We start from the raw sequence: 24,714 nt of genomic DNA on the forward strand, positions 1-24,714 counted from the left end.
TGGAGAGTTTCCTCCTCGAACCAACGAAACTCAAAGACTGACCTAAAAAATTTACTTCATGCTGAATTGAAGACTTGAAGACTGATGGACTTTAGACAGGATGCAGGTTCAAGGCTTTTAGAATCCAGGTTCAGGTCCTGGTCCTGGTGGTCCAGTGAACACAGTGAACCTGCAGGACTCTCAAAAGGTCGGCCTGTCTAGTCTAGAATGTCACAGTTGTTTTTTTAATCCCAGTCCACCTTTATTTGTTAAGGTGGCAATGTAAAGTTTCTGCAAACAGCGTCTGTAAACAACAACAACAACAGCAACAACAGCAACAACAGCAATAGAATAAAACAGACTGATATAATGACAGAAAGCGTGTTCAGTTTTAAATAATTGGAATGAATTTCTCTGAGAAAAAGAAGCTTCATTGACTTCATCATCACGTGCTTCTTTATTTCTCTGCCCGCGTGCACACACAACCAGCTCTCGGCCTCGCGCCTTGTGGGCTGCTGATGGGGTGGGTGGGGGGAGCGCGCATTCGTTTGTGAGCGCGTGCCCGTCATAGCCGCTTTAGATCCGAGCCAACCAGCTCGTGAGTTTTAATGCTCCTTAATGATGCGTTCACTGTCTGCTCGTACAGCTCAACTCCAGTTGAAAACTGAGCTCATGCTCGTGTCTGACAGAAGGCTGAATTAAGAGTCTGAAATAAAAAATAAATATTATTTTATGTTTTAAAGGCTTTGATGCCGATGAAAGATGTTTTTGTTTTATTTTGAAAAGGCAAATGAGGTACCGGCCCTTCCTGAGGATGAAGCCTTCAGAAGGTGAAGTTCAGAGTCATCAGAAAAACAACAACCGGTCACATCGATGGATGTGATGACTTTAACCCCCCCGGAGCCCCGAGGCCCGAGCGGGAGCAGCCTCCTGCAGGGGGCCGAGGGGGGCGGCGGTGCGGATTCCGACGCTCAGGCCGGGCCGTGAAGGCGGCGGCAGCAGCAGGAGGCAGGCCGGTGATTTTCCACTGCTGCTCATCAGGACCGTCCAGCCGGCCGGAGACTGCCTCACAAACGGGCCACAATAAAGCACACCGACGCCTCCACACCTCAGTCTCTCCCACGGACTCCGGAGGACACGGACAGCTAGACCCGCACCACCAGACCTGGACCACCAGACCCGGACCGGGACCAGAACCAGAGCACGTTTAAAAGGACACAATTAGAGCAAGTCACACCAACCGAGCAGGTAACGGAAAAAACCCCAAACCTGCTCACCTTTACCGGAGCTGCGCGTTCCGCCTGTCTGAACCGGGTCTTCATTGTGTGTTTGTTGTGTTTTCGTTGTGTCTTCGTTGTGTTTGGATGAAACAGGTTCATGAAAACAAAGACTGGAAATGAATTAGAGTGAATGCGCATCAGTTGTGTTCGGTGTGTGCTGGAGAAACGGATCTTTTCTGGGGGGGTCAGACAGAAGCTGTTGTGTTGTGATGTTTGTGTTGATTTGTTTTGGTTGGTGATCAGATATTTTGGACAAACCGTCTCAAAGATTTTATTCACCTTTTTTGGAAAGGTTGTAGTGTGTTTATTTTCAGACTTTTTCCTTCTTATTTTTTCTTGCTGTTTATTTGTTGTTTGTGGAAATCAGCTGATTTCTTTGTGAATCTTTCTGTCCTTGTGAGGATCGGGCAGAAAAAGGGAAGTGAAGGAGGCGCAGATGCTCGAGAGGCGCATGTTGCACATCGTGCGCTGTTTCTGCGAACGCGCTCTCTCTCTGTGTCTTCCTCATAGTCTCTCTACCTTTGTGTCGCTTCCTCTTCAGCTCGCCCTTGTTGCTCATTAACCACTTGTTGTGTCGCTGCAGATAAGCTTTGTGTCTTTGTGCGAAAAAAAAAAAAATTCCGCAGCAGAAGTGAAACTGAGTTCCTCTGCGCCATTTGATGGCTGATGTAAAGTTTTCAGAATTAAAGATGGATGTGCAGAGACAGACAGGGGGACAGACAGTCAGACTTAGTCCAACAGATTCTGGACTCTGTTGGCTGCTGGTCATTCAGTCTTTACTGAAGGAAGCTGGACGGCACAGTGGCCCAGCGGTTAGACTCGCAGCAGGAAGGTTGTGTCAGTGTGTTCAATTCCTGGTCTGGCTGCCTGAGTCCAGACCTGCAGGGTCAGGTGTGTAGGTGTGTGTGTGTGGATTGACTTGATTCACCAACTTGAGGTTGTGGAATGTGTGTATTTGTGTTAGTGAGGTGTTAGTGGGGGGTGGGGCAATAAAAACATCACCTAGGTGTTTCAACTATCTGAAAGCCTTGAACCCCCCCCCCACAGCTGTTTGCTCACAGCTGCTGCCCTTGGAGGGGCGGGGCCAGCCGTCTGTGGGCGAGGTCAGATCCAGAATGATATCAGGTGCTCATCTCCCAGATCCTCAGAGGTGGGAAACATCTGAGGTATTCATGACTTTAAAAAGGTCCAGAAAAAACAAACAGACACAAACAAATGCTAAAAGACTAAGAAATAAATAAAACTGTTCAATAAAAACTTGACCGTTAAAGTTGAATCAGGAGACCTTCAAGCAACTACTTCTTGTCCCTGTATTCTATGAGGCTAATGCTAACAAGCTTACAAGGCTGGAAAGTTAGTGTGGCTAGCATAGCATTAAGGTTACTAAGCGGTCAGGGCGAAGTGAAACTCAACGTCCTGAGCCGGACTCTGTAAACAACGTTCTGGCCATCATTGCTATCACCACTAGATGGCACTTGGCAATGGAGCCCGATGATGATGTCAAAGTGACCTGCCAACAGCTGACCTCTGACCTTGTTTCACTGCTGATCAATTTCTGATTGGACCACATCTCTGTCACTGTTGTTCTCTGTTGTCATGACAACAAAATCAGAAAACAGCCGAGACCAGCTGTGAGCAGACCAGTATTTTAATGGTTCTCAATTGGATCTGTGTGTTCGGGTGTTTTAGCGCCACCTGCTGACAAAAGACTTGCATAAAGTCTCACACATACTGAAGAAGCAGAAGCTGTCCACTTCAGATGGGCTGGAAAGTTCGATCTGAATTTTTTTGCTTTTTTCTATTTGTTTCTTTTATCTATTTTCGTCAGACTAAAACTTTCACACTTTCTCACTTCCTCTGACACTTTTCCTTTCTAGTCGCTGGCTGTCTCTAGGCCCCGCCCCTTTTCTCCCTGTCTGATTTCATACTGTACTTCCTGGTTAACTTTTAACCCGTTCTTTTGTTCACCCTGTTTTATTCAATCCCTCAATTTTCTCTGTCAGAACAACTTTAATGAAGTTAAAGAGAGAAATGAGTCAAAGAGGTGTGAGGATGACAGGAGGCTGAGGACACAAGCAGGAAAGGGAAGGAAGGAAAGAGTTTGAAATGGAGGAAGAGGGGCGGAGAGGAGACAAGAAAACAAGGGAAGGGGGGGGCTAGATTTAATAGGTGGTCAGCTCAGTGGAAATATACGTGGTCTTAAAATAGGAACGTGTGTTATGTAAGTGGTTAGAGAGTGAAGTAAGTGTGTATCTGTGTGTGTCTGGTTCTTAAGTCATCATATGAGTCCAGTGAGCTCTCTCTCACACAGACTCACTCACTCTTTGGGCCTCAGTTTAAATGATTTGTGTCTCATTTGGTTCTCACGGCCTCGCTCTCTACCCTTCTACCTCTCTCGCTCTCTGGAGATCATTTCCTACTCATTAATCGGAGCCATTCAAGGATTTTCTTACTTTGCTGACTGAAGACAAATCTGATTTCTTCTTCTGTGAGTTTGACCGTTCGACACCAGGACCAGGTGGACTCAGAGGCATTACCACTGTCACCTTGTCGGTGGGCCTGACTCCGCCCCCTGAGGTCTGAGCGGTGGGGCGAAGGCTTTATAGAGCGATCCTGTAAAATCCAGTAACGCAGCAGAAGAGTAAACCTCGTCTGCTTAATAATTCATGGTAATGTGCACATTCATCTACAGTGACTCATTAAACAAGCTCCGTCTTCCTGCCTCCACCTTCTCCGATTCTCCTCCACCTTTTTCTTCATTGATAAAACAGAGCTGAATGTTTTAAACATGTTTATTTGTCATATTTCTTCTTCTGGTCTCGCTGAGCCAGTGAAACTGGAATGTTTGCTTTTTTTTTTTTTTTTTTTTTTTTTAAAGATTCTGCAGTTCGAAGGGCTGATTTAATTTTTTTTCTTTTTTATGTCACCACAGGAAGTTCATGTTAGAGCTGTTAGCTGCCTCCGTTAGTTTCCTGTTATTTTTAAATGAGACCTTTTGTGTCCGACTTTCTTATTTCAGACGTAGACAAACCGTGTCCTGGACTCTCCAGTGTCTCTTCCTTCAGCTGTCTGTATAAAAACCGTGTCAGTTTTTCCAGTTTGTCAGCGTTTTCTCTGCTGGATCTGATCTTATCTCTTCATGTCAGTGCGACAGTCGACTGATGACAACAGTTACAGAGGGCTCATCTGTGTCTCACTACAAACACACAAAGTCTCAATCACTAACTGGGGACAATGTCTGTCCTCAAGCCAAATGAGTCTCTGTCTATTAAATTATTAACTAGTTGGACAAAACACATTCACACACGTTCCTTATTTTTATGTTAAAGGTTTTAGTCTCGGCTGTGGAAAAGAAAAGACATTGGTTTCATTTTGGGGAAGTGCTCAGGCTGCACAAAATGCGTTTTACTAAAAATGAAGGTGCTGGACTCTGACTCAGACCCATAATAGCAGCATCTGGACCTGATCCTGGTCTCAGTGGCAGCCTGGGCTTCCTGTGGTGATCAGTGAATCCATGTGCTCTGACCCGGCATGAAACCGTGTTACCTTTAAGAGTCAGTCCAAACTGAATGTGGCGCATTCAAGGCTCCTGTTGCCGTTATCTAAGACACAAATTGTTTCTTGCTTCTTGTTTTTATGCCGCAGAAACACAAAGACTGAACTTGCTGACTTTTGGGACTCCACAGCAGCTGAAACTTCAGCTGTTAGTCCTACAGGTTCAACACAAGAACCTTTCATGGCACTTTCACCTTTTTAGAGCCACTTTTAACGCCTTTCATCGCTTTGTAAAAATACAGGCAGCTGACAGCTAGGCTTCTGATTGGCTGTGACATCACCCACCGGAGCCAATAAGAGCGTCTGATGTAGATACGTGAGTCTAGACGTCTCAATCAAAGATGCAGGATGAGAATGGACAGATAAAACATGCAGAAGGAGTCAGAGTCTGATCCAGATCTGACTATCTGTTGAGCTTTGGTCTGTTTGGGTTCCATTGTGCTAATTGTCTCGACATCTTGTTTCCTCAGAATGGCTCAGAAAGAGAAACTTCAGTGCCTGAAGGATTTCCATAAGGACACTCTGAAGCCGTCTCCTGGGAAGAGTCCAGGCACTCGGCCTGAAGACGAGGCGGAGGGAAAACACCCCCAGCGGGAGAAGTGGGCCAGCAAGTTGGACTTTGTTCTGTCTGTGGCCGGTGGCTTCGTTGGTTTAGGGAACGTGTGGCGGTTTCCATACCTCTGCTACAAGAATGGTGGAGGTGAGGCGGCTGAACCACCGCTGGCATTCACAAAGGGAGCGTTTGTTTCGTTTATTATTTGCATATCAACCATTTGGCTCCTCTCTCCTCCATTCAGGTGCATTTCTCATCCCCTACTTCATCTTCCTGTTTGGCGGAGGTCTGCCAGTCTTCTTCCTGGAGGTCGCCTTGGGGCAATTCACCTCCGAGGGTGGCATCACCTGCTGGGAGAAGCTCTGTCCCATTTTTACTGGTGAGTACTGATGAAGAGCAAATTCATCCCTGAAGCTTAAACAGATAAAACTCAGATTATTTAACGTGAGGAAAAATAAAAGGAAATTTCAGGCATCAAATATATAGATTTAAGGAAGTCTATGTGAAAACTATTTATTCAAAGAAATTTAAACAGAGAAAATAAATGAAAGTTTTGGCTCATTGTTTCTGTGTCTGATGGTAAATGTCCTCTGTCCTCCACCTCTCCCGTCCATATGAATGGGACAGGTGGACTCAGGCTGCTGAAAACAGAGCCAAACGGTTCCCTCAGCAGGTGGAGGAGGCAAAACATGGAGCAAAAAGGGGGAAACAGTTGTTTGAAAACCAGCTAAGACCTGCTAACATTTAGACCTCGGCATCTATGTAAACACAACACTGAGCTTAACTGGTCTGTTCTCACACAGCTCAGACTCTCAACAACCTGGAGATGAGATCAGTTCTGTCAGTTAGCACAGCGGCTAATATCTTAGCTACCCAAGTATGAACAAAAGGGAATTTAGCTTTCATTAGCAGTATTTAAAAATGTGTTTAATTTGTTAGCATGTCCGAAAAAGGAAAAGTCACATCAACTCAGAAGGTGGCGATTTGTCAACGATGCTCCCCAGTGGCCAAAAAAACCTGAACCTCCTGAAGTTTGTTGAGCTGTGATCACAGGAAACTTATCATCCACAACACAATCACAAGTCGGTTCAGCCATTTGTAGCTAATGTCGTAAGCTCCGCCTTCATCCAACTTCCTGGCCTGAGTGATGAGTCGCTGCCACTACCAACCTCCGGTTTGACAACAGGGTTTAGATTTTATCAGCTGTCTGTTATTGAGGCTGAGCAGCATCGGCTGAGTCACAGCAGACACAGATCACATGACTTTACCCTGCAACCGTTACCAGGCAACCAGGCAAGCAGGCCTGTGCTGGTCCTTCAGCACGCTGAGGCTGGCGTCTTCCACCAAGTGTCTGTCCTAAGGCGTCTTTGCTGATGTTATCAGATGGAGACATGCTGTTGTTTCACCCTCCCTCCGTTATCACCTTTACTTCCTATCTTTCCCCAGCCCCCCCCATGCCTTTCCTCCAATTCCACTCGTTTATTAATTTGGTTTCGTTATCTTGATTTAATTATTTACAAAAGCTGATGTTCTCACTTTCTCACACACACACACACACACACACACACACACACACACACACACACACACACACACACACCAGACAGTGTACAGTGTGTCCTGAATCACATGTTGCTACGGCAACAGAGCTGCAACACATCAGAGGGAGGAAAGAAGCGGAGCAGATCTGAAGAGAGATGAACTGATAAAGGAAGATGACAGAACAGGAAGCCTTTAGATCACATGCAGCGTTTCGTTGCACATCTTGCAGAGACAAGAGTCATGTGACCACATCAGGGAAACACTCTCATTTTGTTTTCCTTTAAAACAGGCAAGCCAATCAGGACAGAGTGGGTGGAGTTAAAAGAGCAGGTCACTGCAGACCCATAATTTATATTAAATGTCCATATTCTGATAAGTATTTTATTTTGATGGATTGGTCTCCAAAAGGAGATCAATTTGTGGTTTTAAGACCAAAATGCATCTCAGTGTAGTTTTCCATCTCCGCTCTCAGCTTCTCCCTGGAGCTTCGGGAACAACAAGTCAGTCAGCCAATCAGGAGAGCGAATCAGCTCCGCACATCTACCTCTTGACGGTCTGGACCTCTAGACCTTCAGACTGTCTGGACATTTAGTCCAGTGACTTCCAAAGCTCCAACTTCAGTCCCAATCTCAGTTTTAAATATGGAAACCAGAGATGGGCTGAATCAGGCTCAGTCAGTCTCTTTAAGTGGCTTTGTGGTCAGGTCAGTGAGCCAGGTGTGCTTCTGAAGGGTTAGGGTCCCACTCAGGTAAACAAACTGAACGAGGTCACCTGAGGTCAGGTTACATCATGGAAGCAAACACACGTTTGTTTTATCAGCACTGTTCCATGTGATCCAGTTGTGTATGTGTGTGTTGGTTCAGAGATGCAGCTGCTAATTAGGAAAGTTATTAAAAGGACATAATGCATTGGCAAAGTAGTTCACACATTCACACACACGGACTCAGACAAGCACACAGAGTGTGTACATGTGTGTGTGTACATGTGTGTGTGTACACGTGTGTGTGTGTGTGTGTGTGTGTGTGTACACGTGTGTGTGTGTGTGTGTGTGTGTGTGTGTGTACACACTCTTACGGGACCTTCAGTGACCACCGTGATTACTGAACCTTAACCCGTGTTCCAAATCCTGACCCTACACCTGTCCTCATTTTAGAGGATTTATTCTCTCTCTCACACACACGCATACACAGCCTTGATCCTCCATCTCAAAGTCTCTGCCGTTGCAGACACATCACACTCAGCTCATGTGCAGCAGTGAAGGTTGAAAACATAACTCTAACCCGCGCCTGATGTGAACCTTGAACAGACTCAGTGCATTTTGGGTAAAATCGTTAGTGGACCGTTAACAGCAATTGACAGCTGGTGAATACAGAGTTTTACAGATCACAGAGCTGTTTCCTGAACACAGCAGAAAAACAGGAAGTAACACTGAGATGTATCGGACTGAAACATTTCTTTAAAGGAAGTTGCAGACGCTTCAGACCTTGATGCTCAGTCAGTATTAAAAGGGCTCAGGTGGAAGGTCAAAGGTCAGATGACTGTTTCACTAGATATGTTTGTATTTATAAAGTATGATCACTGTTGAAATCATCATCATCATCATGACCTTTGCCCTCTGCAGGCATTGGTTACGCCTCCATTGTGATCGTTTCCCTGCTGAATATTTACTACATCGTCATCCTGGCCTGGGGGCTCTACTACCTGTTCCAGGTAGGTTCGGGGAGACGAAGACTCCTCAACAGCATTCAAGATATCAAACAATGTCTCCAGACTCTCAGTCCTGGATCACTGAATCCTTTTAGAGCCACATTCAAACTCCTCATATCCAGACTCAGCTGACTCTGTCTGATCAGACTCTGAACTTTTCCTTCTTTTCCAAAGAAAAGTTCCTCTCATGTGTTTGGGCTGTTCTGAAGTTTCTATCTTTATCTGATAAGGAGTTTTATTTTTAATTTTTTAAATTTAACCTTTATTTAGCCAGGCAGGTTGATTGAGATCAGGTGATCGCTTTTACGAGCAAGGCCTTGCCAAAATGCCAAAAAAAAAAAAAAAATAAAACACAGAGAAAGCAAAAACACAGAACAGCAAAAAAGCTCAAAGTCCTATGAGAAGAGGGCTGGAAGGGGGCAGTGAAGGTGGTTAGGGGGGATCCATCCTGAGGAGGGAAAAATCCATATTAAATCAAGAACAGAAACAGTGCACTGCAATACACACTAAAAGAACACAAATATACTGATAAAATACAGTAAAACATTTAAACGTTCCAAAATTTGACATTAAAAGGTCTGTGAGTTGTGTTTTAAAATCAGTGATGGTGATGAGTTCCTGTAGTGTGAGTTCTGCTCATTCTTTGGAGCAGTAATGATGAAAAATCATCTCCAAATATGATTGTCCATGTCTCTCTGTAAACCCAGACCTGGACTCTTTGAGTTCAGCTCCAAACGGAGTTCAGCAGCTGTGATAAGAATAAATGGTCCTGTAGAATAGAGGCTGTCTGTCTGCTGTTGCACATCCTGCTTGATGTCTCTGAAAACCGGTTTAAAGCTGATCCTGGACCTGGGCTGCCTTTGATGAGACCTCTTAAAGCCACACAGGTTCTTTTTGAAGATCCACTCACCACAACAAAGGACGGCTTGAATTAATGCTGCAAAACTACAGAAGGAGTTAAACTCTGCTGTAGCAGCTGCTCTGAAACAGCTTCTGGCTCTAGGAAGTCAGACTATACTGAAGTCTATTGGAAAATTTCCCTCCTCCTCCCTTATATTGAAGTCTATGGGAAATAGTCCCTCCTCCTCCCTGATGAATTTCTGGTCTCAGTCTGAAATACAACATGATGTTCATTTTGAGGGAAAGGGGAGGGGTTAGGGGGCGTGGCTACACTGTGACTGACAGACTGAACCACCTGATGAAGGTAGAATACAGAGCAGTTCAGAGCCTCCTTCTCTTCCAAAGATGGATTCTTCTGGTAAAAAACAAACAAAACAAGATAAAATGGCTGAAGGACAAATGGATATGAGTGATTTGTCAGGTACAAGTGTGAACATGTTAAAAGAAAACTGATCATCTGGAGAACCTGAATGTTGCCTCTTTGCTTCTCAGTGTTTCCAGCCGGAGTTGCCCTGGGCCAAGTGCAACCAGCCCTGGAACACCCCTCAATGCATCGAGGACACATACCGCAAGAACAAAACCCTCTGGGTGGCTGCCAACGCCTCCAACTTCACCTCCCCCGTCACCGAGTTCTGGGAGTGAGTTACATAAGACACAGCAGCTGCTGCCTGCACCATCACACAGCAGCCTCATATTGTTTCACAGGTGGAGATGATTTGTGACAACTTTACTTCCTGTTCCAGACACAACGTGTTGGGCATAACCGGTGGTATCGAGAACATGGGTCCCGTTAAATGGGACCTGGCTCTCTGTTTACTGCTCGTCTGGGTCATCTGCTTCTTCTGCATCTGGAAGGGAGTCAAGTCCACCGGAAAGGTGAGTCATTGCGTCTTCTGTTAGCCTGTGGTGTTGTGTGTTTGTCTTTAACTTAGATTAATAAAAAAACCAAAAAACAGCTTGTCCTCTTGTGCCGTCATTGTATCATGATAATATGGGAAAGCACCATAGCGATGCTCGTGTGATTACCCCCCCACAAGAACAATCAAATTTTGTGTTGCAGTTGAGTAGCGAAGGATGTTGGAGGCTGCAGAAAGTTGGAAAATACATTAAACTCCTTTTTCTGTTCAGAAATAGACAATTGGACCGATCTATACATCAAGTCTGAACAAACATCTGCATAATTTGTTCCACATTTGGATGCTGGCTGTTATTTTCGAGAGATCTTTATTTGCGTGCAGAGCCGAGTTTTCGTCTCTCAGGAGAAACGCTATTGTCTGAACATCTGCTTCCACTTTGCTGTTGTGAATCCTCCCAATGTTTTTTTTTTCCTCCAAGATTTCCCTCCAACAACTTCATGTCGACAACACATATCGAAGCAATAGCTTGCTAACTTGGCTTCCTGTTTGGAAACATTTTAACCTTTTCTTCCTCTCAGTTTTTTGCGTTTCAGCATCGACACTCGTTTATGACACTTGTTGCAACCTTGACGTTAGCTTAGCATGATTAACCACATTTGTCATGGAAACAGTTTATTAGCTGAGCAATGCAGCTATTGCTTTGTGCGAAGTTCATTAATAGGCTAGGCTAACAAGCTAATCTGAACACTAAACCACAGAAACAACGTTTTAGAGTAAAAAATGGCATGATCAGGATTTTCAAACATCACAAAAAGAACATTCTGTCAACGTCTGATGATGACAAAATATTCTCAGCAGTAAAATAAAAGTTGGTGTCCTCCAGTGGACAAACTAGGTGATGAACTGTCACTAAATCAACCTAATCAACCAATCAGAAGAAAACAAAACCAGATTTCCTCTGATTGCATTTTCTGATTTCTCAACTTCTGTGTAATAATGTGAGGATTTCCAGAAAGGATAGTTTGTAGTGTTGGATTTAAATGTCTCTTATTTATTAAAAAGTGATGAACCGATCATTTACAGATTCCAGTTCTGTCTGGTTTCAACAGGAAGTTCTGCATCACCTTATTATGGAGTCTGTTGTGTCGATATGTGATGAGAACATTTCGGTTGGGTTAGGGTTAGGGTTAACCCTAACCCTCTTAATCGATTCTTCTGGTCTGATTATGCCCTTGTTTGTGACCCTGATAATAAACACTCTGGAAGGCCAATTGTGGTCTTTACTCTCCAGATAACAGATTCTGATACACAACTATTGATTGAAGGTCCAAAGTGTGTCCTGATTTCCTCCAATGAAACAGAATAAGCAGCTAGTATGCCTAAAATCAAAAGAACGTCCTTCTCATGTTTCCGTCATGTATGAGCTTGTTTTTCTGAGCCTGTGATCTCCTTCAGGTGGTTTACATCACGGCCACATTCCCGTTTGTCATGCTCATCGTGCTGCTGATTCGTGGCGTGACGCTGCCAGGAGCTTCCGCGGGGATCAAGTTCTACTTGTACCCGGACCTGGCCCGCCTGAAGGACCCAGAGGTAGGTGTTCCTGCCAGTAAGACCTACCATTGGCTCCCTTTGATTCTTCAGCCCACACATCAATCTGGCTGCTGGTTAAATATCCATGAGGACACAAACATAAATGGAATTAGAGCCATGACAGAGTTCCTGCACCAGATATTCTATAATGAAATTATCAGACACTCTCAGCTTTGCTGTTTTGGGGCCAAGAGAGTTATTTCATAAAAATGGACCAGTTCTAGACCCTGTAAAGACCAAGCTGGTCCAGAAACCAGCCAGACTCAGCTTCGTTTCTGGACAGTTTTAAAAGTCAGACATTTTCCTCTGCTGCACAAACTGCTAACTGCTAACCAGCTGCAGTAACTCCAGCTGGTACTTTGGGAGTTAGGAATGAAAAAGTTCAGATCCTCAAAAGTTTCTAGACCTCACATTGGTTTTCTTGTCGACTGGAGGCCTCAGCCTTTCTGTCCCCACGCTCTCCCCAACCCCCAGGTCTGGATTGATGCCGGTACCCAGATCTTCTTCTCCTACGCCATCTGTTTGGGTGCCATGACGTCCTTGGGGAGCTACAACAAATACAAATACAACTGCTACAGGTGAGGGGACGCTTTCAGAGAGGGGGTGAGCAGTGGGGGAGAGTGGGGGGGGACGGGACGGGACGGGATCCTTGTGTGTTCATTAACAAATCCTCCTCATGACATATGTGTGACATAGGGACTGTTTGCTGCTGGGAGCCCTCAACAGTGGTACCAGTTTTGTGTCTGGCTTCGCAATATTTTCCGTCCTGGGCTTCATGGCACAAGAGCAAGGGGTGGACATTGCTGATGTGGCAGAGTCAGGTACGAGGGTTCTGTAAAGGCGGCAGTGATGGTGGGCGCTGCTTCCTGGTTAATAAATGAAACAACAATAAATATAAAGAAAAACAGCAACGAAACCCAAAAGCGTTTAACGTCGAATTGAAATTTAATTTGGAATTAAACGGATTCCCTGAACAATTACAAATGGCGGCATCAGAACGTGGAAGTATCCGCAATCAAACATTCCTTGACAATAGAGAATATTAACATGTTGGTACGTTAGCTGGAGATGCTGCCAGATGATAACACGTTAGCATGTATATTGTGCCAGCGTGCTAGCTTAATCATGCTAACAGAGATGTGGTTTGGAGGCGTTTTCCCTAACTGACGAGATCGTTGTCGAGCTGAGCAACACTTTGGTGTATTGTGTTAGTCGGATTTTTTTTTTGTGTGTAGATCCAGCAGTTCTGTTTTTTTAGGGTCCAAAATAAAAAGATGACCCCACAAAGAAGGAAAATATAAACTTTTTATTTTTCCCTTATATTTTGTATGTAGTCCAACAGACTGAGGTGAAAAAGTCTGAAAAAGCGCTGTGTTGTCAGTGTCAGTTCGATTCCCTCCTTTTCTATGATATTTATCCTTTAATTACTTCCTGAAGACATCAGGACATCAAATGAGATGCAAACTAGAAACTTGTAGTTTATGCTAAAACGATAACAGATCAGTCTTCAGGTTTTTGGAATTTTCCTCCTCAAAGACCAACTAATGTGGCTGAAGCTAATCTGCACTAAACTCAAAGTCCCAGAAGTCCTGATGGCTGGTTTTAAGGTTCAGTTCCTGGATCCAGACTGAGCTTTTCTCTGTGGACTGAGACATTTCATTGGATTAATTTAGATCCCGAACCTGATTTAGAATGAAAGACCACATGGAGGTTTACCTTTAGACCGTGTGGACCTTTAAAGCCAGGATGAGAGGTCAGTGAAGACCAGAGTTGCAGACTGATCCTGGCTCTGCTGAAGCCGCTGCTGGTTTGTGGGCAACATGCAGCTCAGTTACTGATGAGAGGCTAATTTTCCAGCCTGAGAGCACGTTTCCATGATCTGAAAGTCCAACAGCAGAGTAGGTACAGTCGACAGAACATGGTAGAGGGACAGAGGTCAGGCTGGGACGGCTTCAAAGCCCCGCCAGGTATAAAAATGGATCTTCTCCAGCTGAATGTCTTCATGTTTTTAAGTTCAGCTTCACTCCTTCAGATATCAGAACATAAACTGCTGCCTTGTTGGTGAATGGTCTTTATGGTAACACACGAACCACACACACACTTCAGGATTTCTCTCCTGATGTGATATTATGTTGTTTATTATTGTTTGAATTGTTGCTGCTGTGTTTTACCTTGTTTATTGTTATGTTGTTTTTATCCATAATATTTTTATAAATGTCTGAAATGATTTTTCGCTGCATAAAATCTGATGTCATAAATAATGTGTGTTAAAGGAGCAGAAGGCTGGTAAGTGAAGGATGTGTCAGGTCAGATACACGCTGTCAAGATAAATACACACACACACACACACACACACACACAGAGGTTTGCCTTGATAACCCTTCAGATCTGTTTCTGCGTCTCAAGTGTTCAGGGCATTTTCTTCCCACAGGGATGCAGATCAGATGAGCTTATTGGATGATTCTAATGTTGCCTCCCCTCCTCTCCCCCCTCCTCTGTTTCTGTTCTCACCCCCACCCCCCCTTCTCCCTCTGCAGGTCCAGGCCTGGCCTTCATCGCCTACCCCAAGGCCGTAACCATGATGCCTTTCCCTACACTCTGGGCAATTCTCTTCTTCATTATGCTGCTGCTGCTTGGCCTCGACAGTCAGGTAGGTGTGGGGCCGTGGGGAGCCGTGCCGGGTAAATAAACTCACATCAAGCTTTGTTAGAGGAACCGGCTGGTTGTGTCTGTAACTGCCCCGTGTTTCTGTCTCCTGCAGTTTGTAGAGGTGGAAGGGCAGATCACATCACTGGTGGATCTGTATCCGTCCTTCCTAAGGAAGGGTTACCGCAGAGAGGTCTTCATCGCTATCATCTGCTGCATCAGCTACCTGCTTGGACTCACCATGGTTACCAAGGTAAAGACCAGGGGGACACCATGGGAAGAATACTAAACAACACGAGAGTCTGGTGTATACCACACTGTAGTTTGGTCTGAGGTCTGGCTTGGTCTGGTCTGGTTTATGGGAGGTCTGTAGTCCACCTCGGAGACAACGGGGATGTATTTATTTATCCGGTCGAGTCATGGGAACTTCCCTCCTTCTGTATTAATAGAAACAGGAGACCAAATCTTCATCTTCTCCTCTTCCTCCTCTTCTATTTCTGTCACTGCTCTGTTTTCCCATCAACCCTGACTCCTCCTTCCTTCCTTTCATATCATTCTCTCCTGATATGAATCGTGTCACTCTAAGACCCAAAGCAGCCTTAAAGGATGGTGACCGAGTGTGACTGTTGGGCCTCCCTTAGCCGCCACGCTCCCAGGCCTTCATCATTATCGTCTTCTCTGTCCTCCCTTCTTTATTTATTCTCACATCAGCTCTCTTTCTCGCTGTCTTCTATCTTCTGCCCTTCCTCCCTTCGCCGTTCCCATGGCGACATCTTTTTTTGGCTCTGGTGACCTGGTTTAAGTTTAGGATTCCCATGATGCTAAAACACACACACACACGCACAGTTGTCTCACTTAATGATCATATGATTCTTAAATAATCTGGACTGAATTCAGGAGAGATCCTAATCTGATGAATTGGATGAGGATTTTCAAGGTCCTTATTATAACTTCTCCAGTCTTTTATTTTGAAGGGTTGAGGATAGATTTGCAGTTTTCCTTCTGCTTTCTCAGACTGACTGAGTGATCCAGTAAAAACTCAGCAGACGAAAATCCTACAGGGTTAAATCCAGGTGGGCAGGACTTAGGGTTGTGGTTGGGAGCAGTTACTGCTTCATTATGACATCACAAAGTTCCAGAAGTCCTGGCGGCTGGTTTTAAGGTTGAGTTTTTGAATCCAGACTGTAAGCATTTCTCTGAGGACTGATACCTCTGAGACTTTCACTCTATTAACCCTCTAAGTCCTGAGCTTCAAATTGTCCACCTGGACTTTTTGCTTATTTTAATGTTAGGGCCCTGTGAGTGCTTTTGTCCATTTTTCCAGAACACTTAGAACCTCCAGTATCCGACAGTGTTAGTGTTTTAACTGTTAAGAACGAAGGAGCTAATTAGCCGCCCTCCAGCAGCAGCGTGAGTTGAATTACCGTAGTGACCTGATATTGGTTGTGAAGTGCACCTTCTCAGCTTTCAGAAACTGCTGGAATTTCTCAGTTAGAGCCCACACTCGCCAATTTAAAATAATTGGAAGTGCGTTTGTGCGGCTATGTCACCAGCAAAACACTCAGTTTAAAAGGGTTCATATAGAACTTCGACCTGTTTTAAAATCAAAGACCACATGGGGGTCTACCTTCAGACCAGGTGGACCTTCGAAAGGAATGGAATGTTTAAATCTGTCTCTCTCTCTCTGCAGGGGGGCATGTATGTTTTCCAGCTGTTTGATTACTATGCAGCGAGCGGTGTGTGCCTTCTGTGGGTGGCATTCTTTGAATGTATAGCTGTTGCCTGGGTTTATGGTGAGTACCAAAGTGTCTCATTCACCTGATGTACTTTAAGTACCCTCCATCACCTCCTTTGTGTCTCTGATTGGTTCTGAAAGTGATGCCCATGTCGTTACAATCAGTGACTCCTCCCCCTTCTTGTCTCCTTCTGTGGAATAAATGAACATGGTGCATCAATCCTAAAATAACTTCCTGTCTTCTTAGGCGTTGATAATTTCTATGATGCAGTCGAGGACATGATTGGCTACAGACCAAATCCCTGGATGAAGTGGAGCTGGTCTGTTATCACTCCTTTACTGTGCATGGTGAGGACAATACTTGGACTTCTTCTTCTGCTTCCTGAAACGTTGTTCATCAGAATATTTTCTCTGCAGACATTATTTTCAAGGGACATGTCACGATTTTCAGTCATTAAAAACTAAACAACAATGCGGAACATTCCCTTTAACCCTTTCAGAGCCACATTAATCCTCTCTGAGGACTCTGAAGGTTCTTGTTGTAGCAAAGTTTCTGTTCTGTTGGTCCTTCAGGGCTGCTTCATCTTCTCTCTGGTCAAGTACAAGCCGCTGACGTACAACAAGATCTACGAATATCCTGACTGGGCCATCGGAATCGGATGGACTCTGGCATTGGCCTCCATGATCTGCATCCCCATGGTGGTCGTCATCAAGATCATTCAGTCTGACGGGCCGCTCATTGAGGTGGGTGGAGCAGCCTGACGCTTGTTGGGTGTGATGCTGCCATTGTTGAGGTTTTGTTGTTAAGGTTGGTTAAAATCAGAGTTTAACGATCTCCCTCCCTTCCTGCAGAGGATCAAGGCGGTTGCGGCCCCAGTTCGTGGCGGGGCCAGTTCCCGTCCCGCAGACCACCGTGGTCCCAAGGAGCTGGCCTACCCCCTGGACCCTAATGGGAACAGGGGCCTGCTGATGAAGACCCCCACCCACACCATCGTAGAAACTATGATGTAAAGGAATGAGGTGGAGGCTCTCCATGAGATCGCTCTCCTCTCCTACTCTTGTCCTCTCACCGCTTCTGATGCTAGCTAGCTTTCCGTCAATCTGTCTCTGTCTGTCTGGTGGACTGAAAAGGGTTTTAGGAAAAAAGTTCCTGTTTCAAATCTTTTAGAAGTACTTTGGAAGTAGTTTGCTGTTGGTGGTTTTCTTAAGAGGGTAGCAATCACATTTCAAATCTATTTCTGAAATACTCACAAGCTGTTTTTGTTCTTGAACTATTTTTAGTATTCATGTGACTGCACACGTCCCACTATTGTCTTTGCTCAAAGGCAGAAGCTGGTTTGCTCCATCAGCTGCTTCTGCAGAAAACAAACTGTTGTTCTTAAAGAGGAAGAAAGTGCTTATTGAGTCTTGGAATCAAAACTGCCTTTTGTAGCCACGATATGAAAAAGATTTCCTGATCTGAGCGCTCCAGGTTCAGCTGTGAGGTTGGAGACTTGATGCTGTTTCAGCTCAAATAGAGTCCTGCAGGGATGAGTCCTAAAACAAAGAAATGGGTTAGTATGTTAGGCCCTCCTGTTCTCTTGTCCTGAGGTCTTTTGGTTTTCAGGTTTTACTGTCCAACATTAATGCTCAGAAAAGACGAGTGTCTAAATAAGAAGATGCTGTTTGGGATGTTAATTACAGCATTTACAAAATGTTGGAGGAAAGACCAGTCATTGCTACATCGGCTTTTTTGCAAGCTAGTTAGCAAGCAGCACTTAATAGCCAATTTGGTGTAAACTAACAAACTGCTCAAATTTGCAAGCACCAGCTAGCTTGTTCATATCAAGTAACTTTCTACGCCGTTCCATCTGGGTGAGCTTCATTGGTTCCTGGACTCCAATGTAGCTTAGCCTGAGGCTAATCAACCCTGCAGTACTCTATAAGAAAGATTTGAATGTGAAATGGGACCAAACTAAAATATTTCCAAAATGATTTCATCCTGTTTCAGTCTTTGATCAAACGTATGTTTCTACCAAAACAAATCCAAACTCAAGAGCCACCAAAGCTAAAAACCTTTCTCCTTCTTTGTGTCATAAATCAAAGACCAGCTGGATTGGTAAACATTAGCATTCGTCACAACTGTGGGTCCACTTATATGCAAAATTGCCTGGTGCAGCTAAAACGAGTAGGAAAAGAAGAATCAGATCTTGGACACAGCCAACGTAGCTGCGCCCCATCAAACCAGAATCCTGGTTTCTAAACGCACCTTAGCACAAACTTCCCCCATCTTCCGCAGCTGAGAACTCTGGGTAAAAATACCAGTAGCACTGAGACGGCGGCGGGGAGTTCTGCTCCTACACAAAGACGGAGGTATCTGAAAGGATTTGAAGTGTGGAGGTTGAACCCTTGACTGTGTTGTCTGTGGCGTACTGTACAGTAGTAGCTAATCAGTCTATCTATATCTATCTATCTCTATCTTTCTGTCCTAGACCAGTTTACAGTACAGTAGTGACTGCGCTAGGCGCTCTCGGCTTACGATATCTGGATTGGATTTGTTTTATTTTCCGCAGAGGAATTTACCTTATTAGTTTTTACTCTATGTTTAGATTTTTTTTTTATTAAGATTATTATTGGTATTCACTATTGATGATACTTGCTGTAGTTTTATGTAGAAGAAGGAAAACTTCTGTTCATCTGGTGACAATACTAAGCTATAATACAAATCATATATTTACAGTGGCAGCCATTGTAGTATCGTCCCCATCATGCATTTCTCCTGCTAATAACTCACACAAACAGACGATGAAACTGATTTTTCTTAAATATCTTTTCTAGAGGGGGAGGGGCGTTGGTCAGACATTTAATGAGCAGTTCCTTGAGCAGGAAAAAATGGGAATCCTACAATGGCTTCATCTGTAAGTGGGTGGGTGTCGGGGTTTATAGCTTTTCCCTCTTCTGTAAATACCAGGAGACAGTATTTAATCTGGATGAATCAGCCAGGCGCCGCTGCCGACGGTTAAACAGCTCAACAGCTCAATGACTCGTTGGTTGGATGAGATTCCCGACAAATCAGCCGGCGTCAGGCCGTCGCCTCGTCTGAGTGTCAAACTCTCTTTCCAGACGCTGTGAAATGTGGCAGCTGGCTGCAGAGCAGCCACAGCCAACAACTGTACAGCTCGGTTTGGTTTGTTTTTTCCACTGTAGCCAAGTTGCATCATCTCAATGAGTGCTGTAGAGGTTCAGTTCAGACCAGGACCCGCAACTGTGCGAGAAAACACAACTCAGTGGAGAAGCTTTGTCATTTAGCAACACAAACATGGCCACCACCAAAACCAGCAACTCCGGGACTCAGAGACGATGGTGTCAGACGTCAGTTATCTCAAGCTGCGTCCCAAATTTAGGGTTAGGCGCTATACAGAAGCCCCGCCCCCTAACCCCGCCCCTCCTTCCTGGTCTGTTTCCCTCTAAATGAACATCATGTTGTATTTCAGACTGAGACCATAAACTCATCAGGAAAACGTTTACTGAGGAGGAGGGACATTTTCCCATAGACTTCAACACTATTTGACTTCTGACTACAACCAATGGAGTCGTCCCTGATGGTCTGTAGATAGAAAGCACGTTTAACGCTCTTCAGACCAGTTGGAGTTCAGTTGGAGCCTTGAAACCAGCACCATCCTGTCGGGCCCCTAGTTGGGACGCAGCTTGTTTGCTCATTTCTGGCTGATTTCTTTAATTATTTGAAACTAAAGCTATGTGACATTCTCGATGGCGACAACGACACGAACAGACAAACCTGCTGCGTTCTCTTGAATGTGTAACGAAGCGTTCCCATCAGCGTGTCACCAGCCACGCCCACTCAGGACCTTTTTTTGTCGTGCTGCATCAAACAGAACCTCCTCAGAACGGGACCGAACCATTCGGAGGCAGAATCACTCAGAGAATCACTCATTGCTCCTTATTTGTAGAATTTGAATGTTACACCAGTTGACAGGGCCAAAAATTAAGTAATAAGAAACGAAATAAAATGAAACACTGCCATCTTTATTCTTCAGGGTTCTCGTTGGCCTTTGCCGAAAAAACATCTGAAGCTGTCATGTGACTCTGCTCTCCCAGAAATAGACATTTTAAAATCACACAGGTTTACAGGAAGTCTGACCGTCAAAAAACACACAAAGAAGCTTTATCATGATTTATTTTCCTTCCTCACATAGGTTAAAGTCATTCATATCACTAAAAGGGATTTGTGAAACCAAATCCAACACACACATCCATTTTCATACAGTAACTTTTCCTATAAGTCGACATCTTTGTACAAGCTCCGCCCCCATCGCAGACCTCTCATTTTAATACGGCGCAAAACTTTGTTATATTCTTCAGCTTTTTGTACAGACCTGCTCTACGACCTCCCTGTCCCAGCAGAGTCTCAGCATTTTGAAAAAGAACCAGAAAAATCCAAATTTACTGAAAAAAGGATGCTGAAACTTCCTTTGTCTGTCGGGGAAGCGTGGAATGCCGTCATTTATGGGTTTTATTCTGCCTCTGTGTATATATACAGTGTGTCTCAGTTCCTCTGCCTTGTTATCCCCCCTGTTCAGCGAAGCTAACCCGTTTTCATCAATCAGAGATGACTCATTTGCAAGAGAATCGAAAGCATTAGTGATGCACAAGTTTTTACTGCCGAATGTTTGAAATGTGAACGTCGCCTGCAGGCAGATGTAAAAGTTTCTGAAGATTTATTTTTTAGGTTGAAAGATGAAAAAAATTGTTCCTTTTTATTTTTATTGATTTTATTTTATTGAATTGAGCATTTATCATGGCTTTATTCTTTTTTTTTTTTTTTGGATTGTGTGTCTGTCACATTTGCCTTTTTGTATTCCAAATATATTGTATTTGAACCTCTGTCATTGGAGTTACATGTACAACTGTAAATCAAAAACAGACAAAAAAAAGCTACAATTTGTTACGTGCAATACTTTGTAGAATACTTTTATTTTTCATGCTGTTTTTTTCCAAAAGGTGGATCTGACCTTTGAAGGAAAATGACAATGATGATAATTTTAGCCTGTGAATTGTTGAAGACAATTCGTGTTGAGGGTCCATTTGATTGAAAGCACTCAACGGTGTGAAACTTAAACCAAACTGGTCAGGGAATCAACCAATGATCTAAAAGTAGTCAGTCATTTTTAAAGTGAAATAAGCGTAAATTAATTTTTGTTTGTCTAAATAAAAATAAATAAATAAACAAACCAACCAAAAAATCTGAAATGAAAATTTTTTGGTCACTCATGAAAATTACTTGGCTGAAATTTTTGCATTGATTTGTAATTAAGGCATAAAACAAATTGATGTGATCTAATTAAAAAAATGAGAATAAAAATTAAAAACCAACAATACCACTAAATCTGTTTTTTGTTGCAAATGTTGAAACTCTCTAATTGAATTCTGGACTGAAAACCAAAATTATGGAATCGCATTCTCTAAAAAACATTTAGATTTTACATATTATTTTACTTTTATTTGGCAGACGGACAGGAAAAGGAAGTAACATTTTAGACATTCAAAATTAAAGTAATGTGTCAGACAAAGAGTCACAGAAAAACTAAAACAGACATTTTTGTCCGGTTATTTTTTATTATTATTATTTTTGCGTTTGTGGCTGTTGCTCTGGATGAACTGACGCAAAATGAACCGCTCCTCCATCAGAGACTGTGGTTTTGAAATGCACTGAGAGTAAAGTGAAACTGAATTTCTCCGCTAAACAAACTTATGTTTATTATTATTTTAGTTTTCATTTTAAATATGTGCGACAGACTGTGAATAGTGAGCCTGTGAGGTCAGAGGTCAAACACTGCTGTCCTCCGACAGATCTGGTTGCAGTTTCTGAATTTGAAACCAAAAGCCTTTTGGCATTGCAGCAGAAAATCCTGACAGACCAACAAATTACAGGCTTTTCCTTTTAAACTTTTTTATTTGACTTCCTTGTTGAGCCGTCGACGTCTGTGGCATCAGAACATCAAACAGAGGAACCTGAGCCTTGTCAGTTGACGCTGTGTTGTCACTTTGAGGTTACTAAGGTTGATCAGTGCTGTTTCTCGACGTCTTTGTTCTTTCATTTGAAAGTTGAATAAGGCTGAAACATCATGGCCTCTTACAGGATGGTGCTGTCAGCCTTAAGGCCTCTGGGAAATGGCGTTCTGCTTGTCCTTCCTCCCCTGTCAGACTCACTGAGCGCCGTCTGTCCAATAACAAGCCTCCGTCTTTCCTCCCCATTAATCCGAATACCAGCCCTTCCTGTTGTCCAGAATGTACAAGGAAAATGTTTTTTAATTCTTGTTGAAGAAAAAAACATTTTTAAAAAAGTTTTGAAAGGTTTTATTTTTTATTTCTATGGCCAACCTGTAAGCTAGAAAACTGAAAAAATGTGTCTGAACAGGTTTTACTAAAAGTGTAAAACATTTTTTATTTCTTAATAAAAAATTTGTCTTCAGAAAATGATTTTGTGTTGTCTGGATGATTATTAACACAAACACTCAGATCCTTCAGGGCTGAACCCCCCCCCCCACCCCCAACACCCCCAACACCCAGGGGTCTGAATGTGCTTAAATCCCGACAACATAATTAACTCTAATTCCACGAAGCCTTAAAATAGGATTCAGGTTTCTGACGCTGACTCAGGAAATAGAATCTGTCAAAGTTAGGAAACTGCTGACAAACAGAACCAGGTCCACTTCTCTGTGAGAGCAGCAGGGACCAGGACTTCCACAAGACCCTCAGGATGGCCAGAAAGCATTTCTGGTCCAGATCATAGTCTCTTGTGCTAAAGCAGTGACTAGTGAATTTTGCTTAAAGCTCAGCTAACGAGGAGCTAACGATGTTCAGGCTGACGTGCATTAACAATTTGCACAAAGAAAAAGCTCACATTGTGTCAGGAGTTTGGAGTCCGTGCTTTAAAGGTCCAAACATTGAGAGAAACCAAATCCCAGATTGGGGGGGTCCCGGCTTCAGGCCGTAGCCAAGAGAAGTAGCTGTCAAAAGTAAGTAAGTAAAATACAGACCTTTAACACTTTCTGAACTTTGATTTAAAATTCATTCTCGTTTGTTCAGAAACGGAACTGCTGGTTCTTATTTGGCCAAACCAAAACAGAAATCATATCCCTAAGCTCCTAACTACTGAAAACATCCCCCCCAGATTAAGCAGCTCTGTGGAACAGCCTGAGTTTACAGAATATTTTGACCCAAACATCCGTTTCACAACAGGGAGGGAAAGCTGCTGATTAATAAAAGCTGGAACAGCTAATTTTCCCAGACTGTAATTTTCCAGCTGCGGTTTCTTGGCCTTCATTTTTTATTTTTTTGTAAATCAAATCAGTGCAGGATTCCCATGAAGCGTACACAGGTCATTGGGAGATCGAACCGCCCTTCAGGCACAAACCTTCTTCATTATTCTGTCTTGACTGAGTTTATATGACCGTGATCCCTCTGGCCCCCCGCCGACGGCCCCCATTCAGCAGGAACGCGGAGCTTTGAACCTGCTGTAGAATATTATGAACACTGTGGTTTGAGTTCCAGCTCACCGCTGACTTTTCCATTCTGGGCTGCAGCTCCAAGAATAGAAAGAGCTGCTGAGAATTTTCTGCTCCACTTTGTCTTCGAGACATTTTGTTGGCGACAATCACAGAAAACAAACGCGTGTCATGGTAACTGTTTGTCTTTTGTTCTACAGACAGAAATAGACCCAACAGGCAGTGGACAGGGCAGCACGGGCAGAGGCATGATGGGATGTCACGTGTGGATCCCAGGATGTTGTGGTTTCTTGGTTGGACCTCAGGGACCCGATGTCATCTATTCTGATTGCCTGTTATCGTTGTCCAGACTACGGACATGTCCCTGCTGAGGTCAAAGGTCATCTCTCAGCAGGCCACTGTGACCTTACTAGACGACACCCAGTGGTCACAAGAAGTAGTGACGTGGTCAACTGGAGGTTGGTGGGCAGCAGACACGAGAGAGCTGTGTTCGATTCCTGTGTGTTATTTGTCACTATTTGTTTCCAGAATGTTGATGTTTGTTGAGGGTGTCACTTTCCTGTCCCGCCCACAGGTTGTAAATAAAGATGGACGTCAACTCTGTGATGTCACCACAGTGAGCTTCTCCACGTTGCCATCTTGTCTGAACATGAACTGATCAGGAAAACATTTACTGAGCCAGTAAACCAGGAGAAAAGTAAGGCCATTTTCCCATAGACTTCAATACAATCATACTTCTTCTGTGGTTGGCCTCAGTACCTGCTAGTTTCCAGCTGTGAAGCCTAAAGAACATCTGCATGTCTGAACCTTCAGTAAATCGCGTGTTAAAGTACTTTCCCATGTGTTATTACTGGACCTTAGT

General features: G+C 43.8%; 1 protein-coding gene across 1 annotated transcript; it reads left to right on the forward strand.

Moving 5' to 3' along the window:
• The first annotated feature begins 1,006 nt into the window (after positions 1-1,006).
• Positions 1,007-22,824, forward strand: LOC115044256 (sodium- and chloride-dependent taurine transporter-like). Its single transcript, XM_029503211.1, has 15 exons — positions 1,007-1,227; positions 5,285-5,514; positions 5,612-5,746; positions 8,531-8,619; positions 10,009-10,154; positions 10,260-10,392; positions 11,829-11,963; positions 12,438-12,541; positions 12,660-12,784; positions 14,501-14,613; positions 14,725-14,862; positions 16,300-16,402; positions 16,592-16,692; positions 16,918-17,088; positions 17,197-22,824. Exons 2-15 carry the CDS (start codon positions 5,286-5,288, stop codon positions 17,353-17,355), a joined length of 1,881 nt encoding a protein of 626 aa, XP_029359071.1. The 5' UTR covers positions 1,007-1,227; position 5,285; the 3' UTR covers positions 17,356-22,824.
• Positions 22,825-24,714: the final 1,890 nt, after the last annotated feature.

Source organism: Echeneis naucrates, chromosome 5 (assembly GCF_900963305.1).
Source record: "Echeneis naucrates chromosome 5, fEcheNa1.1, whole genome shotgun sequence".
NCBI lineage: Eukaryota > Metazoa > Chordata > Actinopteri > Carangiformes > Echeneidae > Echeneis > Echeneis naucrates.